Source organism: Phodopus roborovskii, unplaced genomic scaffold (assembly GCF_943737965.1).
Source record: "Phodopus roborovskii unplaced genomic scaffold, PHOROB, whole genome shotgun sequence".
NCBI classification, from domain to species: Eukaryota; Metazoa; Chordata; class Mammalia; order Rodentia; family Cricetidae; genus Phodopus; species Phodopus roborovskii.
Genome location: NW_026126525.1, coordinates 27563036 through 27590866, shown reverse-complemented (window position 1 = coordinate 27590866; position 27831 = coordinate 27563036). Strand labels below are relative to the sequence as shown.

Below are 27831 nucleotides of genomic sequence, written 5' to 3'. Positions count from 1 at the left end.
ACTCATGTGTCTTTGTAGTATTGGTTTAATTTGTTAAGTTCACAGGTAGTAATGATTTATTTGTGTAAATAACTCTTTTGTAAGTCTATGGATCATTGTGCTTGACACACAATGATTGTTTACTTATACAAACACATTCAGTCATTTAAAATGCACCTGAAAGCTGAAATTTTATATGATATAGAATTATTTAGAATAGTCTACGGCCTGATCTCTATAACCCACAAGAACCTAATAGATAAGAAATATACATAATAACTGAAACAAGGTCTAGCTATGTATCCCATGCTGGCTTGGAACTCTTTACTTAGCCCAGACTATCCTCCAAACTCTTGCTCCTCCTGCCTCAGCTTATAGTCTCTAGGGAAAAAATTCCATGAATTCTAACTCTTTTTTTAAAATGTAAATATTTTACTTTTTGAGAATTTATTTTTATGTGTCATTTCTACCCCAAGCTCTCCTGCTGACACACACTCCCTCTCAAATTCAAGACCTTTTCTTTAATTATCATGGTTACATGTACACACACACACACATTCTCTCTCTCCTCTCTCTGTTGAGCCGCATATGCTCATGTGTTTGAGGCTGTTCACTTCAGAATGAATGGCCAGACAGGACTGTCTCCTTTTTGACACTGAATAGTGACTTCATTGATCTCTAAGGAATTGTGCCAATTTCAAATATGGCAAAGCTGTTCCATGAACCCATGTTCCTGATACACTTTCAGGCAAAGTCAAAACGATGTTGATCATATGAAGTTCTGTCACTGTGCTGTTTTGTGCTTTTGTCATAAAAATGGTGGTCAAAAGAGTTGGGGTCTTAATACCAATAAAGACAGTGACACCAAATTACACAACTGGTCAGCTTCACTTCAGAACGGCCATGATGCAAATATTATTCAACTGACCACATTGCAGCCTGAGGACAATCAGAGAAGAGGTGGTAAGGTGGCAGAACAGAAACATCCTTCCTGTGCCTCTACCAAAGTCAGGGCAACAGGAGAAACTGCATTCTGTACAGTGAATGTAAGCACGAGTCAGAAACCTAGAGAAGAGACAGATGGAAACTAGAACACATAGAGAAGGGCTGGGAGATGGCTTGGTGTGCAAAGCACTTACAGTGAAGAGTTAAGACCCGAGCTCAGGTCCCCAGGTCCTAGAGGAACCTAGCACAGCACCATGCCTCTAATCCCAGTGCACTGAAGTGTAGCGAATATGTAGCCTTGTTTTGGAAAGTGAAGCAGAAATAGGATGAGGAGCTAAGACTTTAAGGTTCATAAAATGTGTTAACTCCATCTGCAAGGTTTAACCACAGATGACAGATCTACACAGCAGCAAACTGGAAGTAAAGAACAGAAGGCATGAGCCTATTAAAAAGACAAAGGTATCAGCAAAACAGAATGTCGTGAAGACAATAGGGAAAACATTCCAAGGAAGAAGGCATGACAGAAGCCCCAAAGACAACAGGTGGAGCAAAAACATCAGAAAGGAAGTCTGTAAACAAAAGCAGTCACACATCTCACTGAAACAGAAATGCTGGCTGTGTCTTTCTATGGCACCCACACTCAGCAGCAACCCACTCACTGAACCAAGTACTATACCACCTAGCATGTAGCAGGTCTTCAGATGGCCAGGGAAGACAGACACAGACACTGTCTCACAGTTTTAGACTGATGTACATCACACGTTGGCAAGTGCTAAGAAATGAGCCGTGGTTCCTTAAAACCAGAGTTACCAAAGAAGGTGTGGATGGTGGCGAAGGAGAAAATTATTCAGTAACTTTGCAGAGAAAGCAACACCCACGTTAAGTCATGAGAAATAACACATGTTTTACAATGAAATACAAAGATTGTGTACATGCATGCTTAGGACTATGTTGGAAAGTGAGTATATTAGTCAAGGTTGTGGCAGGAAAGTGATAGTACACACGACAGAGAAAATGTGCAACTCTTAACAATGGGACTGTTTACAAGGGCATAAGCTAAGAAAGCCTGAAGTGTTAAAACCACAAGGGGAAGGAACAACAGCAACTGCACACTGACAAGAAAAAAGCCAGGCAAACAATCCTAGCTGTATGTGTCCTGATTCACTGACTAACCTCTCACACCTCGATCTAGTTAGCACCTGACTGCAGGGTACAGGGCACAGGAGAAAGCAGGGCTAGAAGAGCAGGCAAATGAAAGCACTGCAGACAGCAGAGACTGGCCTCCCGGAGGACTCACATCAGGGCCGAGAGTAGAGGGAAAGGGCAGGAAGCATGTGGGCGCAGCACAGGACCTGAAGGCACAGAGCTGTTCAGAAGCAGCAAGCTTTAGGTCTGGGCAGCTTCTCGAGGCACTGTGGATTCTGGGAGAGCTTTGTGCAAGGCAAATGACACTGTCTCAGCTGCACTTGCAGCAGTACAGACACCCTCCTGTCTGTGTCTGTGCTGGACTCCTGTCTAGCAAGAGGCTGGAGAAGGAAGTCAGGCAGGACCAGGCTTGCATCCTCACTTGCTTCCTATGTGACAGTGTCACAGCCCAGCCACAAGACCAGTTTGCAATCTATGGGCCGTGACCCTCTTTTTATGGGGGTTGCATGTCAGACATCTACATTATGATTCATAACAGTGGCAAAATTAGTTATGAAGCAGCAATAAAAATAATTTTATGGTTGGGGGGCACCACAAATGAGGTACTGTATTAGAGTCACAGCATTAGGAAGGTTGCAGTAGACAGAAAGCAGATCAGCTACTTGAACACAGAAACGTAACATACAGTTGTTAACTGGCTAAATAAAAGAGTAAGTGAAACCTAAAGGTATCATGGGATAGCAATAGGAAGATGCTGTTGCCAACACAATGGTGGAGAAAACAAAACTTTAGAGACCAATGGTCTGAAACTTAGACCCCCACCCCAGCCCCAGCATGGAGCATCCCCAGGCTGATTGGTCCCTCTCAGAGACTCTAAAGATGCTTCTCCAAGTGTTGGGTGACCTACAGCTGTGAGCACAGGAAGGCATGGAGCCTGGAGTGGTAGTGCTGCTGACATGACTAAGCAGAACAGAACTTCCTGGGAAGCAGACAACAAGGAGCAAGCACTTCTTTATCCTCCAGCCCCATAGTTCTCCCTCAGCACAGGCTGTCAGGGAGCCAGATGGAAGAGAAGATGCTCTGCAGAGTCCCAGCACCAGCAGCACTTAGCAGAAGTAGAGCCCTAATCTGAGAGACAATAACATAACAGCACAGGAATCCTGCAAAAGAAACTCAACCTTCCTAGGTCTCAGTTTTCCAGGTCTGTGAAATGGGTGTGAAAATGGATGTCAAACTCACATGATTAGTGAGAGCATTAAATAACCAAACTATGAAAAACTCAATGGCTATTCAGTAAAAGTTCATTTTCCTGCTCTTTTTAAAAATTAGTAACAAGTGAAACATAGAAACAATGTGAGAGTTAATCAGTATATGTAGCCTTATAACATGCCTAGGTTTTCCCATATTTTTGTAAGTTACTCATATGGTGTATTGGTCTTAATCAGTGTTTAATCTCTCCTTTTGCAAACTTTGCCAACCCTCTCTTTCTCCCTTTTGGCTTTGTTCTCCCATTCTCCTGTTCTTTCTTTCTCTGTCTCTCATACACACACACACACACACCATCCTCACAGTTAGTGGTGTGGGGAGAACGTTAGTGCAAAGGTATCAGGATCCAGTCTGCACTTGATTAAGAAACATTGAAATGCACCTCACTGTCTGCTTCCATGAGCCTGGCCATGATGATCATAGATTCAGCCTCTCCAACTGTAAGCAAGCCCCCAACTAAACACCTTCTTTTCTTTAAAAAAAGAAAAAAAGAAAAAAGAAAAAAAAAAGAAAGAAAGGAAGGAAGGAAAAAAAGAAAAAAAAGCACTAAAATAATAAACAGAGGTCTCAAGCCTAGAATATTCTTTCAAGACATCTAGCTGAAAGAAAGGACAATAATGTTTCACTTCAGCACCAATGGGGTATTCCTGCCTCAGGCCAACACCAGAGAGTATGTCCCTTCTGCTGAGAGCAAAAGGTCAAGTCGTGCACACCCTTCAGCACGGTCTAACTCCAGAAAGAGATGCGCTAGGAATAGAGCAGAATCTGGGCTAAGGATTTTTATTCTGTCTTCTCTGCTTGGCCTTTTGGGTGGAAACCAATGTATTTCTTAGGGTCTATTTTTTTTTTTTTATTTCCAGAATACATTTTTCCTTTTATGAAAGCCAATGGGAAAATACAGTTCCCTTTCCAGTGTTTTAAAAATCACTTTTCTGGAATGTATCTACTTAACTGACAATTTAATAACAAACTCTCAGTAAGATGACAGATGTTTAGATATACAATGATAAAATGAAGTTTTTTCTTTGTGTTAGCAATTACTTTTATCATTTAAGAGAACTAAGTTTATTTCTGTTGGTGCTCATAATGCTGAGGGATTTTATATTGAAGATCTGAGGTTTCCAGCAGGAAAAACCCTCTCATAAATTTAAACACAAGCGAATCTTCAGTCTAGAATCAAAATCTGTTTAATGTCTCAAAAGCACCAGAAGCCTCAATTACAGGCAGAAAATTCATACTTCAGTAAAATTTACAACAGAGGGCCGGGATGTCCTGAGGAGTTTAGAGTACATTTAGAAGTCCTGACTGCTCCTTTCCACATCCCAGCCATTTGAGACACCAGAATGTGACTGTTGTATGACAAGCTGAATGATAGGCAGTTTTCAAATACAGATGTCTCGGTGAATTTAAAACTCCAAGTTCTTTTTCTTACTTTTTGAGGTTATGGATCTGTGTATGGGAATGAGAGAAATTCTGGCTAGTGACACACAGCAGAAGAGGGTAGCCACACTGTGTTATCTTTAACTGACTGAAGTTGGCGTGGGGATAAAGCCTGAACTGACGCTGCTAACAATCGACTGTTTCTTTCCTCCCCTCTACCCCCACCCCTGTCTGGAGTTTGGGATAAAGAGAAGCATTTTATCTTTTTGGGGGTGGGAGGAGAGTTGATAGGAAAAAGTCAAACATTTACATCTGAATTCTTCATGGAGTTACTCATGGATTTTCTTTTTCTTTTCTTTTCTTTCTTTTTTTTTTTTTTTTATTTCTTGCTTTGGTTATTTTTCAAACATAGAGCTATTTAGAAGAGTAAAGTATAATGATTTTTAAAGAGTCCAGTGTTGCACTATAAAAGTTGATTTATGTTCCATGATATCATCATATTTATCACTAAAACACAGTATCCAGATAGTCTGTACCTTCAAATTCTTCTTAGTTCACAATACGAATTACTATATTTATGAGTAGGGAACTCCAACCTAAACACACTTGGTGGTATCACATACATACAGGGTTTGGGAAAAAAAGAAAGGCAAGGAGCCAAGCATGGTGGTGCATCCCAGCACTGGGGAAGCTAATGAAGGAGGGTTCTGTTGAAGGCCAGCCAATTTGGGGGTGAGGGTGTCCACTAGATGAACTGAAGACATACAGAGTCAAGTTTGGATTCCTAGCACCCACATCAAACCTGGCATGTAATTGCCATGCTCAAGAAGTATAAGTAAGAGGTCCCTGCATGACCTGACTTTGTAAATAATGTGGGAAGTTATAGAGAAAGATGCCCAATGATTTCAACCTCAGGTTTTCATATGCATCCTATATATAAATACATGTGTTCATGTATAGTCAAACATGCATGCATATACATATATACATACCACATACACTACATATGTTAATAAGGGAGACAATAAAAGGAAGAGGAGAGGAGAGGGAAGATAGAAAGGTAGGAAGGCAAGAACTGGAATTAATAGTCAAACACCAGAATAGTTTCAAAGCAGCAACTTCAAACAACTCAAAACAGGTTCTGCACTGTTTACAAGGAGTTAGCAAATCCCATGAACACAGTGTGTATTCTCTAACATCAGATGTCTAAGTCTGAATTCTAGCCCTATTCCTTCTTAGAGATGGGACAACTGAAGGTGAATTATTTAGTTCTTATGTGAAAAGAATAGGTTACACAAAAACAACTGCTTGCTAACGTCTACAAATACTGTAATGACTCAATAGGATGACACACTAAGGAGAAAACCAAACGTCTTTTAAGTGCTCACTAAACATCAGCTGCATTCACTTTCCATGCCATCCTTACATTCCCGGAAGCTGTCATCTACAGTCGCCAAACACACTAAAAGTTACAACTGTATTTTCATGTCATGATCTCTACTTTGTTTCCTCCTAACTTCCTTTACATTCTTCTACTTTCAAAATTTGTTCTATCTCATCTTGATATTTGATGTTTGTACCATAATTAATCAAGAGCAAACTTCCACTTTCACATTGAGTTACTTTCTTATTCACTCCCACTAAATGCCTGACAGAAACAACTTAAAGAAGGCATCATTTTGGCTCACAGTCTCAGGATGCAGTCCACCATGGTGACTGGAACAGTGACTCTGTGGTCAGGAAGCAGACAGCAGTGAACGCTAAGCCTCAGGCTGCTTCCTCCTTTCTATCCAGTCTAGGCCTTCTGCCCCAGGGATGGTACCACCCACATTAGGATGGGCCCTCCCACATCAGTTAACTTAACCTAGCAATTCCCTCACAGACATGCTGGAGGCTGTTTCTATGTTGACTCTGGATCTCCTCAAGCTGACCCTCAAGCTAATCCTCATTCCCATGCATGAGAACATACTAATACTTACTAGCTGCCAGAGAGCAGCACACTACATGAGAGGAACTATCGTTAAAAGATGGCAGCCATATTCTTCTAAGACCAACATCAAAGCTGGATGGGAGACAAAATGAGAAAACATGAGCAATGTTTTGTTTTGTTGAACAAAGCTCAACCATCAATATGATCAGGGACACTCAGCCTGTCTACCTATTCTATTGCTGATTTTATAAAACAGCTCAATCATTGATTCAAAATTGATGAAAGCACATTCATCTAACATAAGGGGGGAAAGAAAAGTAGGTATAAAATAGAGTAGGCTGACAGTGGTTCAGCGCAAATCTTACAGTTCTGTATCAATTAGGAAAGAAAAAGAATTATTCCATGTATTCAAAGACTCTCCTGGAGTTTCAAGTTGAAACTTAGAAAAGCAGTCACCACTGAGCCCAGGGAAAGTGTGCACATGCTCCTTCTCTTTGTCAATACTTCACAAGGTCTTCAATACTTTCATCTAAATTCCATTTTGGCTAGTTTGGCCACAGTCACAGGAGGAGGTTAGAGAAGTCTCCCCGGCCTACTATGGTTCCCCAGGAGTGAACAGTGAGGCTTACCCACACTCATCATGATGGGCAGGAGTGGACAGAGAGGCTTACCCTCACTCATCCTGATGGGCAGGAGTGGACAGAGAGGCTTACCCTCACTCATCCTGATGGGCAGGAGTGGACAGAGAGGCTTACCCACACTCATCCTGATGGGCAGGTTTGCTCTGCTGGCTGCCTCCACTAGATGTCTCCGAACTTCCATCACTGCCTCTTTGTGCTTGGTGTTCAGTAAGGCTTCCCAGAGGGCCTTGGCCGAGGTGTCACTACAGTGGAGGCACAAAACAGTTTAGAATGAATTCCTACTGGGGAATGGGAGGGACTAGAAGAACAGAAAAACATTAGCATTTCCTTATAAGCACTAATGCAATCATTCCCACTGGTAAGTATTAACTCAATACAGGATATCTAATTCATTTAATGGGCAGAATATTGAGGAATTAAGGGGACAACAAAATCAAGACATACAGAGAGAAGGAAAGCTACATTGTTCCATGAAAATATGAGAAAATTATGTGTTAGATATTTTTTTGAGATTTTTCAATTGAAAGTAGTTCACAGTGTAATTCATTGCTAAAGAATCATGAATGTCATGTAAACAAAAATTAAATGTAAAACTTTAGTAAAATTTACAATGACTTACCAGCAGTTACAAGCACAGTGTCAACTTGAGATAGCATACTGTCTGAGAAGCACAAAGAATTCTTCTTTGCATTCTCAATAGACTTCCTAATCAGCAGACTTCCTGCTGAATAAGAATGAGGGCTTGCACTCAGCAGCAGGCCCTGAAGTATTCCACTCCAGGCCTTCGGTTGGAAGGATGGCACTTATGGGACCCTTCACAATTATCTGTTGATAGTAGCCCCAAGCACTGCATTATGCAGGCTCTCATCTGGATTCCCTTCCCAGTAGCTCTCTGTCTCATCCGCCATGCTATGTCCCCATTATAAATGGGTGCAGTGTTCTATCCGGAAGGCCACTGCCACAAAGCCAAGTATACACATTTGTAGTAACGTTTTCAAACCTCCATATAAAGGAAACAAGTATGACTTCTGTCCTTTCTCCACTTAAAGCCCCACTAACTCACACACTAACCTCTCAGTAGAGTAGGAGCTCGTATTAGCATTACTTTTCCATCTTTACACACTCAAAACTATAACTCCTCTGATGATTATCTTGGCTACAGTTTGATGGACTGAGTAATACATAGAAATTCAGTAAAGCACATTTGTCATTTCTCATTGTCTGTAAGGATGTTTCCAGCAGGTCAGTGAACTGAGCAGGGAAGACCTGACCTGAGTGTGGGCTACAATGTCCAATATTTTGGGCTCTGGGTGGAACTAGAAATGGAAGGAACAAGGGACACTGTAAGCCTGGGCTTGACTCTTTTTTTTTTTTTTTTACATTCCACTGGGCCTGACTCTTAAGTGTGGGCATTCAGTCACTGATGCCTCTGCTTATAGGCACAAGACTGTATGTTCAGCTTTTGAATGCAGACTGACATCAGAGAGTTAAAGGAAGCTTCCTGGCCTTCATCCTAGGCCTGGAGCTAGACCTGCCCCTCACTGTTCCCCTACCTTGTTCTGAGGTATCAGCTTCTAACTTTTCAGCTTCCCACAGCTATGGTGGGACTCCCTGTCAGCACATGTATAAGCCCTTTATATAATTACATATGCAGTCTTTGTGCTACGCTAAAAGATTCTAATGGAACTCTGCACCTACTATACTTACATTTAATTAAATGAATGAGCAAATTACATGTCGTGCCCTATATGTGGCTGTCAAACATATAGAATAAACTTCCAATGACAAAATCTGGAAGCTTACATATTTATAATATGCAAGTAAAAACACTACAAAAATGTGATAGGCATTGTGATTGATGAGTATATAGGTTCTATGCATATGTAATCCTATCTGGGAGAATAGGGTCTGAGTGAATATAAGCCATAAATGCAGTCAAAGGAAGAAGTTATAACTCAGCTAAGGAGGGGGAACGGTAAAGGTAGCTCAAAGAGGATAATATGTCATAGCTAGAAACAGGAGAGAGGGGCATTTTAGAATGTACAAAGTTGTACATGCAAGACACCTAAGACTGTGCTCCTTCCTAAAGATACAAGATTAAGACATAGATAGTCTTCATTATAATTCAAAATCAGGCCTATTTGCTGTGAGATTTCCAAGAAAACACCCAATTTCTCTGAAGACTGGAATACAATCAGGAACCACTGAAGAATGCTGAGAAAGGAATTTATACTTTCAGCTTCCAAAACTTATGATCCACAATCACACCCTATCTTTCCCATAAAAGTACCTCTCCCCAGACCCAGGTCTCCATAATAGAGCATCACTACCCTCTTCCTTTTCCATGAGAATATGCATCTAATTAATACGGTGCATCTCCAAGATCACAGTGGATTAGCTAATGCTACTACTGCCCATTAACTCATAGAATTGACTAAAATGCACACTCTGGAGCCAAGATAAACTTGTGTTGGAATTCCAAACATTGTCGCTATCACCCAGTCTAAACATACAGCCTGTTGTACCAGAAAGACTTCTTTTCTCTTCTTTGCCAAAAAACTTTCTTCCTAAAAACATGCCCCCACCACCTGTCTCTTCTAAAATGTCACAGTATCAGAGAGGGATTCTTGTATAAACAATGATGAACCATCCATCCCAGTATCTTATGCTAGCCCACTCTCACCTCCTTACTGAACTTCATGAACCTACATGATCTTTACAGTATCACTAGACTTATTGTATGTTTCCATGGCTAACTGTTGCATACCATGCTCATGAAAGACAAAGTACTTCCAGGAAAGCAGGGACTTTGTTTGACTCATTTCAAATGTCTCGTTAGCTAGAAAGTCAACAAGTCTGTGGCAGGTCCATCAATAAGTATTAAATAAATTATACTACCAACTGTGTATGTTTGTACATATAATGAATTCTCTATTTTCCTCACATATATCATTTATGATGATAGTAATATGAATTACTTCCTTGATTCAATACAAGATTTTACATAAAGCTCTTTTCTGACTCCCTAAAGGTAAATTGCTATGTTGTTGCTGCTACCATTACTACTGTGCTTGAACATCTTACAGTGAGGTCTTCAACAGCTTGATATGCTCAAATCCACTTAATTATCAAATGTTTTTATTCATAAATTCCTAGTTGTGTACATACACCAACTCCAGGTTCACTCCCTAATTCCCATGACTAAAACTTTTTAGAAGAAATACAGACTTAAGGAGATTCCTAACATTGGCAAATAGTAGGTTGTGGTCCCTTAAAAACCATTTTGCTGATATAAACAGTTCTGTTTTGCCTCGCACTGGTGGCACATACCTTTAATCCCAGTACACGAGAGGCAGAGGTGGGAAGATCTCTGTGAGTTCCAGGCCAGCCTGGTCTACAGAGCTACTTCCAGGACAGGCTCCAAAGTAATAGAGAAACCCTGTCTCGAAAAACAGAAAAACAACAATAACAAAAATAAACACAGTTCTGTTTTGTCTGATTTCACAATGTATACTTCCTGTTCTAAGCAATTTATTGTATTTCATGATTACTCTTGTGTATGCTATGAGCGTGTGATGTGTGTGTGTGTGTGTGTGTGTGTGTGTGCAGGCACATGCATCATTTTGTGTGCATATTATAGCAAATGCTTAGAGGTTGGAAGACAACTTTTAAGAGTTGGTTTTCTCTTTCCTCTAATGTGAGGATAGAACTTGGTACATCAGACTATTTAGCAAACACCTGTAACTGCTAAGCCATCTTGCCATCATTAAACATTTTCCTTTATAAATTATTTTATGTGTATGAGTGTTTTGCATACATGTATGTCTATGTGTCATGTGCATGCAGTATCTGCAGAGGTCAGAAGAGGGCACTAGATCCCCTGGGAATGAAATTATAGCCCACTGTTAGCTAAGATGTGTGTGCTGGGAATTGAACCTGGCTCCTCTGGAAGAGCAACCAGTGCTCTTAAGTACTAAGCCATCTCTCCAGTTCCTCTGACATAAACTTCTTATACTATCATGCTAACTCCAAATCAAAGATGGCCATCTTAAGTTTCCCAAGCAAATATCCATGAACAAACTTGGGTTTCTGAATAAATGGAATGAGGACAATCAAAACCATACTATATTAGTTACTGCTTTTCACTGTTGTGACCAAGTATATGACAAGTAGTAACAATGCAAGGAACAGAAAAGCTTTATTTTGGATTAGGGAGTAGGGAAATACATATAGTCCATCATTTCAGAGGAGACATGTTAGTAGGAACAGGAAGTAGCTAGTCAAATTACGTCTTCAGTTAGGAAATAGAGAGACTTGACTATTCCATCTCAGCTCACTATCTCTTTTTTCAGTCTAGGACCTAGGCCGTGGGAAGCTGCTACTCACGTTCACATAGATTTTTCCTCCTAAGTTAAACTTGCCTGAAACACCAACACAGACACATTTCTGGGTGTGATTCTAAATCTCAAATTGAGAGTCAGAATTAACCATCACAAATCCATTTCTTATCTACTCAATCCCCAAATATATCACATTTAAACCATAGCATCCCACTCCTGGACCTCTCAAATATCCATGAACATTTTATAAGGCACAATACATTTACTTCATCTGTAATAAGTCTTCCAAATGTTAACAGTTCTAATATCGTTCAAATGCCAAAAGTCCAGAGTCTCATGAGACTCAAGTTACAGTAAGAGTGCACAAAATAAAAAACAAGTTACATATTTCCATTATACAATGGCACCTTCCAAAGGGAAAGAATGGGGTTGTAGGAAGGAAATATTAAAACACCAAACCGTAAAGCTCTATATCTAACACCTAGGTCTTATGGTAGCATCATCTAGACTCCAGAAGACTTGAGCAGCCCCACCCCTCTTGTTTTGCTGCTTATAATACAGTCTACAACACATGTGGGTTCTCTCAGGGACTGGCTCCCTTCTGTTTCCTTTTTGTATGACTCATGGTCCTGGAACCTCCAATTGTGGGGTCTCCACAGTAATTTAGGCTTCCATCACAGTTTAATGTAATGGCCACTTAGGACCTCCTTGCAGGGAATCCTGTCCTATTACACACTGGTCCCAGCAGCTTTCTCGGATTTTGGTTTAAAAAAAAAAAAAAAAAAGCCACTATGGCCCTGCATGGCTTGTTTGTGTACCTAAAAACCAACAGCACGTAGAGAACATTGCCAAATTCTGCTGCCAAGTAAAGATACAGTCTGATATCTACTAATATGACACATAAACTTCTTCTACAGTAGTAGTGAATTCTATATGCCCTAGAAGCTTAACTTGAAAATATGAAGAAACCAAGTTGTCATTAGTCAGGAAGCCTCCTTCCTCCATGTTGGCTAGCAGTTATAGTATTAGAAGGTGTTCTACATACTTCTGGGGGTGGAGCAGAAAATAGCCAACAGTCTTACCCAATTGTGACCCCTGTGAACAACAGTAATTGTCAGTGTGTCAAGATATAAATATGGATGTAATAGTAGTAAGAATGCTATTGGAGTAACCAACTGCTTTCTGAGTAGATTTAAGGCCTATTTCACAGGTCAAGAACTGAAAGCTCAAAGGCCCCCAGAGTGAACTCATTACTATTATTTTACTAAATGGACATAATATCAAACTAACCTCTAAATTCATGCTTTATAAGCATAGATTAGTACAGCTCCCAGACCTTGTCAGTTAAGGGTTTTTGTGCACTGGATGGTGCTTATGGTAGTTTGAATGTAACTGGCCCTCATAAGTTCATAGTGAGTTGCACTATTAGAAGGTGTGGCTCTGTTGCAGTAAGTATGTGCTTGTTTGAGGAAGTGTGTCACTGTGGGGGTGTGCTTTGAGATCTCACATATGTTCAAGCCATGCCCAGTGTCTCAGTTCACTTCTTGTTGCCTGAAGATTAAGATGCAGAATTCTCAACTCCTTCTCCAGCCCCATATCTACCTGTATGCTGCCATGTCCCACCCATGATGATAAAGGACTAAACCTCTGAAGTGTAAACCAACCCAATCAAATGTTTTCCTTTTTAAGAGTTGCCATGGTCATGGTGTCTCTTCACAGCAATACAAACCCTAACTAAAACACAAGTTGGTAACAGGGACTGGGGTATTGCTGTGACAGGCCAAAACCATGTTTTTGTTTGGAGTAATATGGAATTTGGTACTTTGTGGTAGGAAAACACAGGAATGCTCCAAGGAGCTTGGAAGACAGTGGTGCTGAATATGATTTGAGCTGTAGAGGGCTAGCTCAAGAGACTTCAGAGAAGAATATTAATATGTGAGCCAGAGGTCACTCTTGTGATATTTTGAAGAATGTGACTCCTTTTTGCCTTTGTCTGTGAAGAATTGATTCCATTGGCAGAGAAAAATCTTAAAACAGCCTAGTATTGACTCTGTTATGTGATTATTAGTGTTCACTCTAGTGAATATTTATAATGAAAAGGAGAAAGCTAAGCAAATAAAAATACAAAATGTACAATTTGAGGAGAAAAGGAGCACCAGGAAATGTAATGAAGCTAAGTCCCATGTTCAAGAAGATAAACTGATTAAGAAATGTAATAAAGGAAAAAAATAAAAAATAAAAAAAAGAAATGTAATAAAGGGAGTAGTGTAACATCTCCACGGAGTCCTCAACTAATGCCTGTTGAAAACAGGAGCAAACACCCATACATAAACACTGAGCCGAACTAGAACCCAGAAGCAGATGGAGAGGACAAGACCATGCGGTAGAAGTACATAGAGACAGCTTACCTGAACAAGGAGGAGCTAAGGGCCACTAGACTGATAGCTGGGAAGCCAACAGGGGACTGATTCAGAACCCCCTGAATATGGGTCTCAGCCAGAAGGTCTGAGCAGTCTAAGAGACCTCAGACAGTGGAGCCAGGATGTATCCCTGGTGCACAAAAGGACTTTGCAAACATATCCCCCATGGAGGGATAACTGCCTTATTCTAGAGATAGGAGAGAAGCCCCAGTCCCTACTTCACAGGACCTGTCAGATCTACATGACCCCAACTGGATGGCATTCCCCTACATATGGTATTGTGGTGGGGGGTTGGGAGGGGAGGGTGTTTAAAGTGCATGGGAGAGGGCAGAGAGGGCAAAAGGGAGGGAAAGAGGGAGGGAAGGCTGGAGGGGAGGGAGGGAGGGAGGGAGAGGGAACTGGGATCGACATGTAAAATAATAAATTAAAAAAAAAAAAAAAACGCTTTGACTCCAAAAGTTAAGTTGAAGAACAAGTTACTGGGGAAAAGTATTTCTATTTTTGTTTCCACAGAAAATGAAAAGATGTGGATTCCTTACAGACTAATGTGGTTTGATCACACTAGACCGCCTGAAACAGAGTACAAGCTGATCCTACATTCCAAACAGCTGGACAAAACAGCCCTACAGACTACAGCTAGGATATCTGAATCTTCTTCGAATCCCCCAAGACAGCGCCCCTTACCAGCAGGAAGTAGTTTGGAAAGAATGACGCCCAAATTCCCAAATATTGTGTATAAATGTTTGTTTTCATTTAATTGGACTTTGTTATATAAAATTAAATAAAAAAAAAATAAAGGGAGTAGTGACTCAGGGCAAGATCCCACCTAGGTAAGTTTTCAACTTGTGAAAAGGAATTAAAGAAAAGCTTAGAGATGGTTGTGGTGGTACATGATTTTAATCCCAGCACTCCAGAGACAGCTTTATTTCTAATACGTCATCTCTGTTTATTATTTAGAGCTGACACACCTGTGGGACCTGGCTGGTGGGAAAACTGCTTGTAACAGGGGACCATGTTCCAGTCCTAGAAAGCAGTAGAACTTGGCAACTTAGGCCATGTGGTTCTGGTTTAGAGTCAAGGATAGAAGAAAGAAGTTATGACTCTCCCTCCACAACTAAGGCCAGGCATGTGTCAGAGGTGTTCCTGAGAAGCGTAGAGGGGTCATTGAGTGAAGCTATGAAGGTGAATCCTGGATTACCTTGGAGACCCCAAGATGTTGGAGATGTCAGAGTCATGGGATACTTACCAAGGAAAGCTCCTAAGAGGGAGTGAAACCAGACCAAGAAAAACAAGTGTGTTTTAGTAAACAAAGCTGAAAGGGACTGGAGAGCTAAAGAGCATTTTCATCAGACATGGAGATACATAGTTTGGCATTTTCCCAGCTGGTTTTTAGTCTTGTTTTGGTCCAGTATGTCCTTACTACACTCCCTTCCCTGTTTTGAAAAGGTAATGTATATTCTGTGCCATTATATGTTGGAAGTATGTAATCTGCTTTTTTTATTTTTATTTTATATGGGATTACAGTTAAGGGATTGAATGAATATCACAAGAGACTTTGAATTTTGGATTTGAAACATTTTTGAGACTGTGATAGACTATGGAGAATTTTACTAAATGCATTTTTTATTATGACAGCTATAAGCTTATGGAGGCCAGGGAGTGGGATGCATTAATTTGAAAGTTATTGGACCCCATAATCTCATAGGGAGTGGCATTATTAGGAGGTGTGACTTTTTTTGGAGGAAGTGTGTCACTCTGGGAGTGGGCTTTGAGGTCTCTTATGCTCTAGCTATGCCCAGTGTCTCAGTTAACTTCCTGTTGCCTATGGATCAAGATGTCTGCTTGCACATCACCATGTCCCACCCACCATTATGATAATCAACTAAACCTATGAACTGTAAGCCACCCCAATTAAATGTTTTCCTTTATAAGAGTTGTCATGGTCATGGTGTCTCTTCACAGCAATTGAACCCCTAAGTAAGACTATGGTCATTGGCAAGAGTCTTTAACAATTTTTATAGCTGCTTTCTCTGCACCAGCCTTCTAAAGAACTTTAAACTCACAAAAGTTCCTTTCATCAAACAGCTGCATAGTGTTCACCTGCTGTCTCTAGATGTAGAACTAACAACAGTGAACAGTAACCATGACATGTCCTGGTCATTAGGTTGTCTTAAAAGATTCTCCCAAAAACAAATGCGTTCATTAGTCTTTAACTCAACCTCACTCAGATTTTTCAGGACAATAACAGCATATTGCTAGCTAACTTGCCAGAAAGTAACACAAATGATCTCTAGTGTAGTTCTCAACAGAGTTTTTATTCCCTTCTAGAACTTTATGAGCCAGACCTCCACTGCCACATTCCCATAGAATGTCCTGTTGAGATATGCTACTACAACCTCAAATAAAGCACATTGCTAGTAAGTCTTATTTACACCAAATCAAAGCCCTTTGTGTCCTATTTTAAACCTACTTAATCTTGCTCAGTCTTTTTTCTTAAGGGCAGAAATAGCTGACCAACATCTTTTTTAATAACTCTAGCCTGGAACAGCTTTTACCCCCCATTACTACATAAGATTTCAGGAGCTGGAGAGATGGTTCATCAGTTAAGAACACTTATTGCTCTTACAGAGGACCCAAGTTCAGTTCCAGCACTTATATGGCAGCTCACAACTGTAACTTTAGGTCCCTTTAAGCCTCGTTGGGTACCCCCTACAAACATGCGCACGCACGCACGCGCACACACACACACACACACACACAATTTAAAACTTAACTCTTTTTTAATTCAAGTATTTTTGAAAGAGAAATAAAACATAGTTTTATAGTTTTAAAGTGTATTTTCAGATACTATCATAGTGTTTTATTTTCAAAGCACTTTAGAATGCATGAAGCATATCGCTTTGATCCTTTTCTCAGGCTCTATGCCATGACTACTAACTCAATCTAAAGAGCCTCAGAGAAACCAAGTAACCACCTAAAGTACACTCAGCCTGAAATGGCAAAAGTGGAGATCATGTTCAGGTAGCAAACTTACAAGCCCGGTGAGCAAATGATCAAAGAGTATCAACTAGGAAGAATGCTTGTTATTCTCAACAGTTTATGTTGGGTTTTATTCCAATTCTTAATTTCCTTAATATCCACTATTCTCACTTTAAATTGACACATGGGCCTCATACAGGATAGAACACAAGAATACATAGTGAAGTAGACTGACATGTTAGAAAGCACAGGCCCTCTAAGTAACTAGGCCCTAAACAACGAGGGCTGGGAGCAAGACAAGAACACATCCAAATGCCCCACCACCATCCAGGAGGCAGCCTGACTACTGTCACATACGTGTCACACATAAACCATCCCCCTACTCAGAGATCCCAGAGTTTCCCTGCCACAGACCCCATCACTATGCCGTGCTGCCTGTCTGCTGGCTAATAAATCCCTTGATTAAAAGGCAATTGAATTCCATCCCTCTCTTCTCACACTCTCTTCTTCCTATTGCTACATAAACATAGAAAGATGATAGAACTGCCTCAAGATGTTATATTCTTTTGATTTGTTTTGTTTTCTATAATATATTTTCCCCTTGTTGCCATCATTAGTCACTAACAGTCATGTTGTTTCACAATGTTAATTATTTTCCACTTCAACTTTACTGTGTAAATGATCCCCCCCCCAAAAAAAAAGACCAACTTTCTAAGGATGGGGAGATTGATCCAGGGGTAAATATCTGCCACAAAATCTGAATCTGTGAAAGGAATGGGATATATATATATCCCCTCACCCCCAGTGTTCAGTGTTCCTATGGCAAGGTGGGAGGTAGAGACAAAAGAATCCACAGAAGATTGTGAGTCAGCTAGCCCAATATACACAGTGACAAACACATGGTAGAAAGTAAGGACCCACCCTTAGTGTTGTCCTCTGATCTCTGCATGCATGCCATGGATATATGCACTGTTCCCTCAAAAATGAATATACAGAGAAATATTTTTTAACATTCTGAATTTTCAAATTTTCATATATATATATATATGTATATATATATATAATTTTTTAAATGAGAAGACAAAATATAGTCTAAGTTGCCTAGAAAGATCATTTCTAATCCTGTTCTTACTTTATGTTCACTATATCCTTAGAAAAAATGGGAAAGATATCCTTTAGCTATTTTCTGATTCCTAAAACTGACAAAGTGAAACCACTTATCTAACATCTTGTTTTTAGTAATTATTTTTAAGCGATGAGGATTGGAACCTCTGACCTTAGAAGGCAAGGCTGGACTCTACTACTGGGCAACATCCTGTATATACCATATCTTTGATCTCCATAATAAAAATAGCTTAAGAAACATTAGAATGCAAGTCTAAAACTCCAAGTACCAATGAGCTGTCTATGCCTCTGAATAATTCACTTGCGCTCCCTGAGATGTTATATTTCTATGAGGTATAATGTTATTTTCATTTATTGTCACAGGCAATATGACTACCTCGTTGATAACCATTCTCCAAGGTATCATAACCCATTTCATAACTGAAGAAGCAGATTCTTTACAAAGACTACTGGAGTCCCTCCAAGCCACCGTAAGATTCTGTTGGGTCTGCCTGCCTCTCTGAACCCTACCTCAAAAGGCATAACTTTTCCTTTTTCTTCTGTCCTGTCTCTTCCTTTTGGATGCTGCCCAGAGCCTGGTTGTGCCTTTTTGGGTACTGTGGGATTTCTCACTCTTTCTCAAAATATGCCCTCCCCACCATGTGGCTGCTTTTCTGTCAGGAGGCTGACTTCCATGCCCCTGACTCAAATGCCATGGCTTTCCTGCCTCTTCCTGACTGCCAACTTCCCCCTCTGAGCAGCTACTAAGATTGACAGCTTGTCGTTTTCCTTTTCAAGTCTAATGAAACTGTCCTCAAGCTTAAAAAACAGGGAAAAAGGGTTAGTTTGTCCATTATATTGTCAATACATTGCTATTTGAATCCCTGTAAACTCCATATATTAAGCTTAATTGTATATAATTCTGAGAAGACAGAGAAAAAGGAAAAGAAGAAGAAGGAAGAGGAGGAGAAAAAAGAAGAAGGAGGAGGAGGAGAAGCTAGAATGCCAGTATCTGAGGATACATCTGTAAATCTCCTCCACATTTTGGTCCTCCAGAGTCACATGTTAATTTGATTTACTCTCCAAAGTAATGAGTGACTGGACCATGCAATTATTTCTTTTATTAAAAGTATTTTTCCCTTTCACAAATCTAGTGACAGATACAGAAAGAATTAACAAAAAGATAGCCCAACAACTTGTAGAATAGGAATTAAGCTCTTTTCTACCATCTCCTCTGCTTTTCAAGTCATATTTTCAAAATGTAAGTTTTAATTCATTTAATTCATTCAGTGGTTACTGAAATACAATTTTGTTACAATTCATTCTTTGAAGTATAAGATAAAATAGATGTTTGTCTTATGAAAAGATCCATTGTGTTGCTATGAAATGTAATTAGCTTATATATTATGAGTAACTATGTAAAATGTCAAATACATACAAATGTGTGTTTTGTATAAGCTATCTTGTATCCCTAAAACTAACACTATTTTGACAGATGACCACATTGGCAGACTACACATTAACAATCACAACCTGCTACATACAGATACAATCTCAAAATCTTTCAAAGGACTTCTTGCATGAAGATATGTTCCTTTCCATTCATTCCTGGCTCTTTATTCACCATAATTACTCAGCTCTTAATGGAATTTCAGAAGTTGAGTTGGTTTGGCAAGTACGAAATGTCAGATTCAGTATACTAGAAATAAACAGGAAATAATCACCACCAAATAAAATCCAAAGACGGCAGCATCAATTTTTAAAAGTTGCTTGAATGTTGAGTCATAATACTACTCAGTCAAGTAGAAGGCATGTGATTAAGAGGCTGAGACTGAACTATGAATGCACACTGTCATCTTATGACTACACTTGGGGAAATGGTTTCTTCACGGTGTTCAGGAAACTAAACTTACTCACAGGATCTGTGTCACCAGTCTCAGTGTTTCAACAGAAACACAATAACAACAACAGCACTGATAAACGGAACCAACATTTTAACTAGTCTTAAATAGAGCAAGCTGCGACATAGTTTGTTACTTGGAGGAGTAATGGCTTCCATCTGTGTGAGCTTTATGAGCTAAATAAATAATTCAGGCTTCAGTAGTCATCTTTCCTCTTGACTACTATATTAAACAATTCAGCTTTAAGAAACATACCCTTCAACCTTCATCTCAATAAAAATGAAAGAATTACAATATAGGAGACGTGAAGTAGACCTTGAAACTGGAAACCAACCTTTCCTTCATCATTCTTTCAAAATCTCAGCACTTCCTGAGGCTGACAGTTCATGGAGCGAACACTCTGGCCTCTGGAGTTAGATCTAACAGAGAAACCAGAAGAGCACATGTTCCTTCAGGTGACATAAACAAGAGCTAGCAGAGAAAAAAACAGTGGTCTAAGTAAGGGGTAATTGGCAGAAGGAAGCTGAGGATGTGGTCCAGGAACTGACCTTTGCATGAGGGAAACAGCCAAATAAATTGCAATTAGAAGAGATTGAGCTAGCATAGCTGGGGCAAGGGCCCTGAGAAATCCTTTCGATGAGATGAAAGAAGTGTGGATACAGCCAACTGATCCATTCTGACCCCTCCCTACACAAATATCAAGTCACTCCAGGCCTGGTGACTCAAGTCAGAGATAGCTGACTTCTTCTAAGGGCAACAGAGGGTCTTTAACAACTGATTGCATTGATGAAAGATCACTTGAAATTTACAATGTCAATTGGACCTGAGGACTAAGTTAGAAGCTGCCCTCTGTCACTGAGACACATCCCTATGCCTCTTTTGACTTTTTATTTTGAGAAAGTGTCTCACTAAGCTTCCTAGACTAGCTCTGAATTTACCCGGTAACCTAGGTAGGTCTTCAAATTTTCAGTCCTCTTAACTCAGCCTCATAAGTAACCTGGGAGTAGAGGATACCATCACTAGGCCTCGCTTCAATATTTATAAAGAATCTACAATATAATGTTCTAGGTTCAGATAAATGGTTTTCCTCCTAGACCCCTAGCCAAATTCATCTATATATAGAGAGAACAGAGCACTCTGGCTTTAACTGAATGTCACTATCCTGGGCCCATAGGCGGTCATAGTCTGCATTACAGTTTGAAGGCATACAAGAATGAAAAGTTTGGGCACAGAGATTCTCTCACAAATATTTAAAGTCTAGTCAGAGGAAAAGAAAACAATAAGCTAGTGATGAAGTCATCCAGTATGATCACATCTGCCTTTAACCCCAACATTCTGGAGGCAAGGAGGTGTGAGTTCCATGCCTGCCTGATCTACATAAAGAGACCCTGCCACAATAAATAAATAAATAAATAAATAAATAAATAAATAAGCAAACAAACAAGTCTAAACTAATACAGAAAACAGAAGCAAGGCTAAAGAAAGAGGCCTCAGTTGGAGAGTTCCAGTTTCCAGTGAGATCCAACTACCTTGTCCTCTTCCGCCAGCTATTGGCCAGAGGTGAGTCTGGGCCCAATCAGGGCTGCCTGTACCCTATAACCTCTTTCCCCCTCCTCCCCCACCCGAACTCCCTGGGTTGGCCCCTGATCCTGCTGCTCCTGTCTCTGGGTGCATCAAGAGCACCCTTGGAGCTCTGATACAACCCCACCCATCCCCACCACCAGCCTACCCCCATACCCTGTGCCCTACCCTACCCACGATCCTACTTCTCTGGTTGAGCACTGGGACAGAGGTTGGAGCCAACAGTCCACCCTACTTCTCGGAGCAACTCTGAACAAAGGAGACCTGACTATCCATGCAGGACCACCCGTAATTTCCACCTGCTTGGTCTCTGACCCCACCTCCAGTCCTCTGCTGGAGTCCCAGGCCCCTCCCAGAGATCCGCCTATCTCTGCAGGACCACTGTGAGTACCTGCTGGCATCTTCTACTGGATCCTCATCCTTGACCCCAACCCTGTCTGCGGAGAAACCTCCTAGAGAGCTTAGACCACACAGAGCTACAGATATTGAATCTCAGAACCACATAAGCCCACCAGGAAGTACCATAGAGAGAGGGGGAGACCCCACCAACACCTACTGGAAGAAGCTATGGGAAGAAGGCAATACAAGGGAACACCTAACAACAGAAAGACAAGCATGACACCACCAGAATCTAGGGAATCTACACCAACTAGAATGGAACACAACAACAAAGCAGAGGAAGCAGAAGGAAACGACTTAAAAATTACCATCATAAAAATGATAGAGGCCCTCAAAGAAGATGTGAGAATATCCCTTAAAGAAATGGAGGAAAAAAACAAACATAAAAGTAAAGGAAATGAACAAATTCCTTAAGGAAAGTACAGAAAGCCAAGAAAAAACAATTAAGCAGGTGAAGGAAACAGTTCAAGACTTGAAAACTAAAATTGAGAAAATAAAGGCAACACAAACTGAAGGAATGCTGGAAATAGAAAAGCTGTGCAAAAAAATCGGCAAATACAGACACAAGCATAACCAACAGAATTCAAGAGATGGAAGAGAAAATCTCAGGCGCAGAAGATAAACTAGAATAAATAGATTCATCGACCAAAGAAAATCATAAATTCAACAAATCCTTAACACAAAACATCCAGGAAACGTGGGACACCATGAAAAGGCCAAACCTAAGAATAATATGCATAGAGGAAGGTGAGGAAGCCCAACTCAAAGGTTCCAAAAACATATTCAACAAAATAATCAAGAAAAACTTTCCAAATCTGAAGAAGGACATGCCCATGAAAGTACAAGAAGCATACCGAACCCCAAATAGGCTGGACCAAAGAAAAAAGACCCCTCGACATATAATAATCAAAACACCTAGCATACAGAATAAAGAAAGAATATTAAGAGCAGCGAAGGAAAAAGGACAAGTAACATATAAAGGCAGACCTATCAAAATTACACCTGACTTCTCCATAGAAACCCTCAAGGCCAGAAGGTCCTAGATAGATGTTCTAAAAGTATTAAGAGAACATGGATGCCAGCCTAGGCTACTATATCCAGCAAAACTCTCAATCACTATAGATGGAGAGAACATGATATTTAATGACAAAACCAGATTTTCCCAATATGTATCTACAAATCCAGCCCTACAGTAAAAGACCTATATAATAAGAACTTTGTGGCTCTAAAGAAAGAAATTAAAGAAAATACCAGAAAATGGAAAGATCTCCCATGCTCTTGGATAGGTAGGATAAACATAGTAAAAATGGCAATCTTACCAAAAGCAATATACAGATTCAATGCAATCCCCATTAAAATCCCACCACAATTCTTCACCGACCTTGAAAGGATAATAATCAACTTTTTATGGAAAAACAAAAGACCCAGGATAGTCAAAATAACCCTATACAATAAAAGAACTTCAGGAGGCATCACCATTCCTGACTTTAAGCTCTACCAAAGAGCTATAGTTCTGAAAACAGCCTGGTATTGGCACAAAAATAGACAGGTAGACCAATGGAATCGAATTGAAAATCCTGATATTAACCCACACAGCTATGAACACCTGATTTTCGACAAAACAGCTAAAATTATACAATGGGGTAAGGAAAGCATCTTCAACAAATGGTGCTGGCACAATTGGATGAGGGTGTGTAGAAGACTGCAGATAGACCCATGTCTGTCGCCATGCACAAAACTCAAGTCCAAATGGATCAAAGACCTCAACATCAATCCAGCCACATTGAACCTCTTAGAAGAGAAAGTAGGAGGTACCCTTGAACAAATTGGTATAGGAGACCGCTTCCTGAACATAACTCCAGGGGCACAGACACTGAGAGAAACAATTAATAAATGGGACCTCTTCAAACTTAGAAGCTTCTGTAAGGCAAAAGACACAGTGGACAAGACAAAACGGCAGCCCACAGACTGGGAAAAGATTTTCACCAATCCTATATCTGACAAAGGGCTGATCTTCAAAATATACAAAGAACTCAAGAAACTAGTCAACAAAACACCAAATAACCCTATTTAAAAATGGGGTACAGAACTGAAGAAAGAATTCTCAATAGAGGAAATCAAAAGGCTGAAAGGCACTTAAGAAAGTGCTCCACAGCCTTATCTATCAGGGAAATGCAAATCAAAACAACTTTGAGATACCATCTTACTCCTGCCAGAATGGCTAAAATTAGAAACACCAATGAACAGATAAAAGTAGAAACACTTATGCTGGAGAAGATGTGGAGAAAGGGGAACACTCCTCCACTGCTGGTGGGAGTGCAAACTCATACAGCCATTTTGGAGATCAGTACAGTGGTTCCTCAGGAAAATGGGAATTAGTTTACCACAGGACCCCCTCTTAGGCATATACCCAAAGGATTCACATCCATGCAACACAGACATCTGTTCAACTATGTTCATAGCAGCACTATTTGTAATAGCAAGAACCTGGAAGCAATCTAGATGCCCCTCAATTGAAGAATGGTTAATGAAGATGTGGCACATCTACACAATGGAATACTACTCTGCAGAAAAAAATAATGGTATCTTGAAATTCGCAGGCAAGTGGATGGCACTTGAAGAAACCATCCTGAATGAGGTAACCCAGTCACAAAAAGAGGAACATAGTATGTACTCAATCATATATGGATTTTAGACCTAGATCAAAGGATCACCAGCCTATAATTCACACCACCAGAGGAACTAGGATACAAGGCGTATTCTAAGAGATTCATATAAAGTCCCTCACAGAACTGGGAAGGGACAAGTCCCCCAGACCTCAGGGGAAGTGGGAGGGCAGCGAATGGAGAGAGAAGTAGGAGAAAACGAGGGGGAGGAAAGGAAAACATGTGCGACCAGGAAGATTCAGCCTGGTTAGGAATAGAAGACAGGAGAGAGAGAGAGAGAGAGAGAGAGAGAGAGAGAGAGAGAGAGAGAGAGAGAGAGAGAGAGAACATAAAAGAGGGAGCCAATATTGGTTTGAAGATAAAATTGAACACAAAAAAAGGTCTAGAGAACTACAAGACTGCTGCCAACTAACAATCTCAGCTTCCATGGAAAGGCTATCATAAATGCCCTTCCCGGAGAGTGAGATCAACAACTAACTTATCCATGGAGCCCTCAACTAATGCCAGTTGGAAACAGGAGCAAACACCCATACATAAACACTGAGTCGAACTAGAACCCAAATGCAGATGGAGAGGACAAGACCATGCGGCAGAAACACATACAGACAGCTTACCTGAACAAGGAGGAGCTAATGGGCCCCTAGGCTGATAGCTGGGAAGCCAGTATGAGACTGACTCAGGCCCCCCTGAATATGGGTCTTAGCCAGAAGGACTGAGCAATCTAAGGGACCTCAGACAGTGGAGCCAGGATGTATCCCTGGTGCACAAAAGGACTTTGCGAACACATCCCCCATGGAGGGATAACTGCCTTAATCTAGAGACAGGAGAGAAGCCCTAGTCCCTACTTCACATGACCTGTCAGATCTACATACCCCAACTGGATGGCATTCCCCTACATATGGAATTGGGGTGGGGGGATGGGAGGGAAGGGTGGTTAGAGTGCATGTGAGAGGGCAGAGATGGTAAAAGGGAGGGAGGGAGGGAAAGAGGGAGGGAGAGAAGAAGGGAGGGAAGGAGGAAGGGAGGAAGGGAGGGGAGAGGGAATTGGGATCAACATGTAAAATAATAAATTAAATTTAAAAAAAAAAATGCTTTGGCTCCAAAATTTAAGTTGAAGGACAAGTTACTGGGGAAAAGGATTTCTATTTTTGTTTCCACAGAAAATGAAAATCTGTGGATTTCTTCCAGACTAATGTGGTTTGATCAAGCCAGACTGCCTGAAACAGAGTACGAGGTGATCCTACATTCAAAACAGCTGGACAAAGCAGCCTTACAGACTACAGCCATGATTTCTGCATCTTCTTAGAATCCCCCATGACAGCGCCCCTTACCAGCAGGAAGTTGTTTGGAAAGAACAACGCCCAAATTCCCAAATATTGTCTATAAATGTTTGTTTTCATTTAAATGGACGTTGTTATATAAAATAAATTTTAAAAAAAAGAAAAGAAAACAGAAACAAATATAAAGGAGGTACAAAGAAGCACTGTGTGGGAAGGCCACAGGGGGTGGACTAGTGCACTGAGACCCTGAAAGGCATTAATCACATTTACAGTCAACAGCATGAGCATGTGGGAGGAAAGACAGGGAGAAGATGGAGAGAACTCAAACAGTAAGGACAGAGCAGATCCACAGACTTGCTCAAACTCCAACATTAACTGTTTACCCAAAGGAGAGGAGGGCCACTGGGAGATCTTCCCAGGGCACTGACCTCAGACTTGACACAATAGGATAAATGTGCTTCCTGGTCTGTATGTATAATCCTATTATGGTATAGTGAGTATTCATGTCTTCCTTTTGAATGTTCTTATTTCAGGCTTTATTTATTCAACTAATTTCTGAGTGTATACTATGTACCAGGCACTCTTCTTGAGACTAGGATCCTAGAGGTCATTTCCTCTTCTTTCTTCACAGAGAAGAAAACCATCATTATGATAGAACAATTTGGACTTGAGTTTTGTGCATGGTGACAAATGTGGATCTATTTTCATTCTTCTACATGTTGACAGCCAGTTATACCAGCACTGTTTGTTGAATATGCTTTTGTTGTTGTTGTTGTAGTTCCATTTTACATTTTTAGCTTCTTTGTCAAAAATTAGGTATTCATATGTGTGTGGGTTGACATAAAGGTCTTCAATTCGATTCCACTGGTCCACCTGTTTTCATTACTATAGCTCTATAGTAGAGCTTAAAGTCAGAGATGGTGATACCCCACCCCCCGATGATTTTTATTGTACAGGATGGTTTTAGCTATCCTGGATTTTTTGGGTTTTCCATTTAAAGTATTGTTCTTTCAAGGTCTGTGAAGAATTATGCTGGGATTTTGATGGGAATTGTACTGAATCTGTAGATTACTTTTAGTAAGATTGTTGTTTTTACTATATTGATCCTACCTATCCAAGAGCATGGGAAATCTTTCCATTTTCTGATATCTTCTTTAATGACAGATTAAAAATACATTGGCCACGCCAGGTTTGGTGGCACATGCCTTTAACCTCAGCTCCCAGGAGGCAGAGGCAGAGGGATCTCTGTGACTTGAGTTCAAGGCCAGCCTGGTCTATGTAGTGAGTTCCAGGACAGCAGGGCTACAGAAAGACTTTGTCTCAAAAACACAAAAAACATTACAATTTGGTGAAGTCATAAAGGTTTAGTTGAAAAATACTATGCTTTAGAAGACAAGAACTCCACAGAAACTGCTCAAGAACAGAAGGGGAAAAAGCACATCCAAAGCCAAACAAAAACCCCAATCTCATAGCCATACACACAGTCTCTCATGTATGCTCAGTAACTGAAAGAATTAGTTTAAGAATCTGTATCTACTCTCATATGCACTTTCAAAAACAAAACCCTCAGGGCTGGCCAGGTGGCGCTCTAATTAAGAGCATTTGCTGCTCATCCAGAAATCACCAGTACTTCCAGCTCCAGAAGATCCAAACAGTGTTTGGGTCGCTGTACTCAACCACAAATGTCTCTCTCATATATACCCATTTTTATATTAACTCTATAACTACAATACAAGAAAAGACCCTCTAGCAAGAATGCCAGCAAGTGCGACAAGAAAGCCCTGTAAAGACAGCAGCAGAAGGACAATGTGGGCATTCTGCTGAGTAACTGCCATCTCTACAGCTTGAAATTTAAACAGAACCCAATACAGCCT

At 40.5% G+C, this 27831-nt stretch overlaps 1 protein-coding gene across 2 annotated transcripts in view; it reads right to left on the bottom strand.

The window, feature by feature from the left end:
• Nucleotides 1-27831, bottom strand: part of Scfd2 (sec1 family domain containing 2) — a 319157-nt gene that overhangs the window by 269408 nt on the left and 21918 nt on the right. The window contains exon 3 of one of the 2 annotated variants that reach the window (XM_051198352.1): nt 7402-7529. The exons of the other annotated variant lie outside the window; for it this stretch is intronic. Within the exon in view, the coding sequence (XP_051054309.1) occupies nt 7402-7529 (128 nt within the window). The remainder of the gene's footprint in view (nt 1-7401; nt 7530-27831) is intronic. 2 annotated transcript variants of the gene reach the window in all.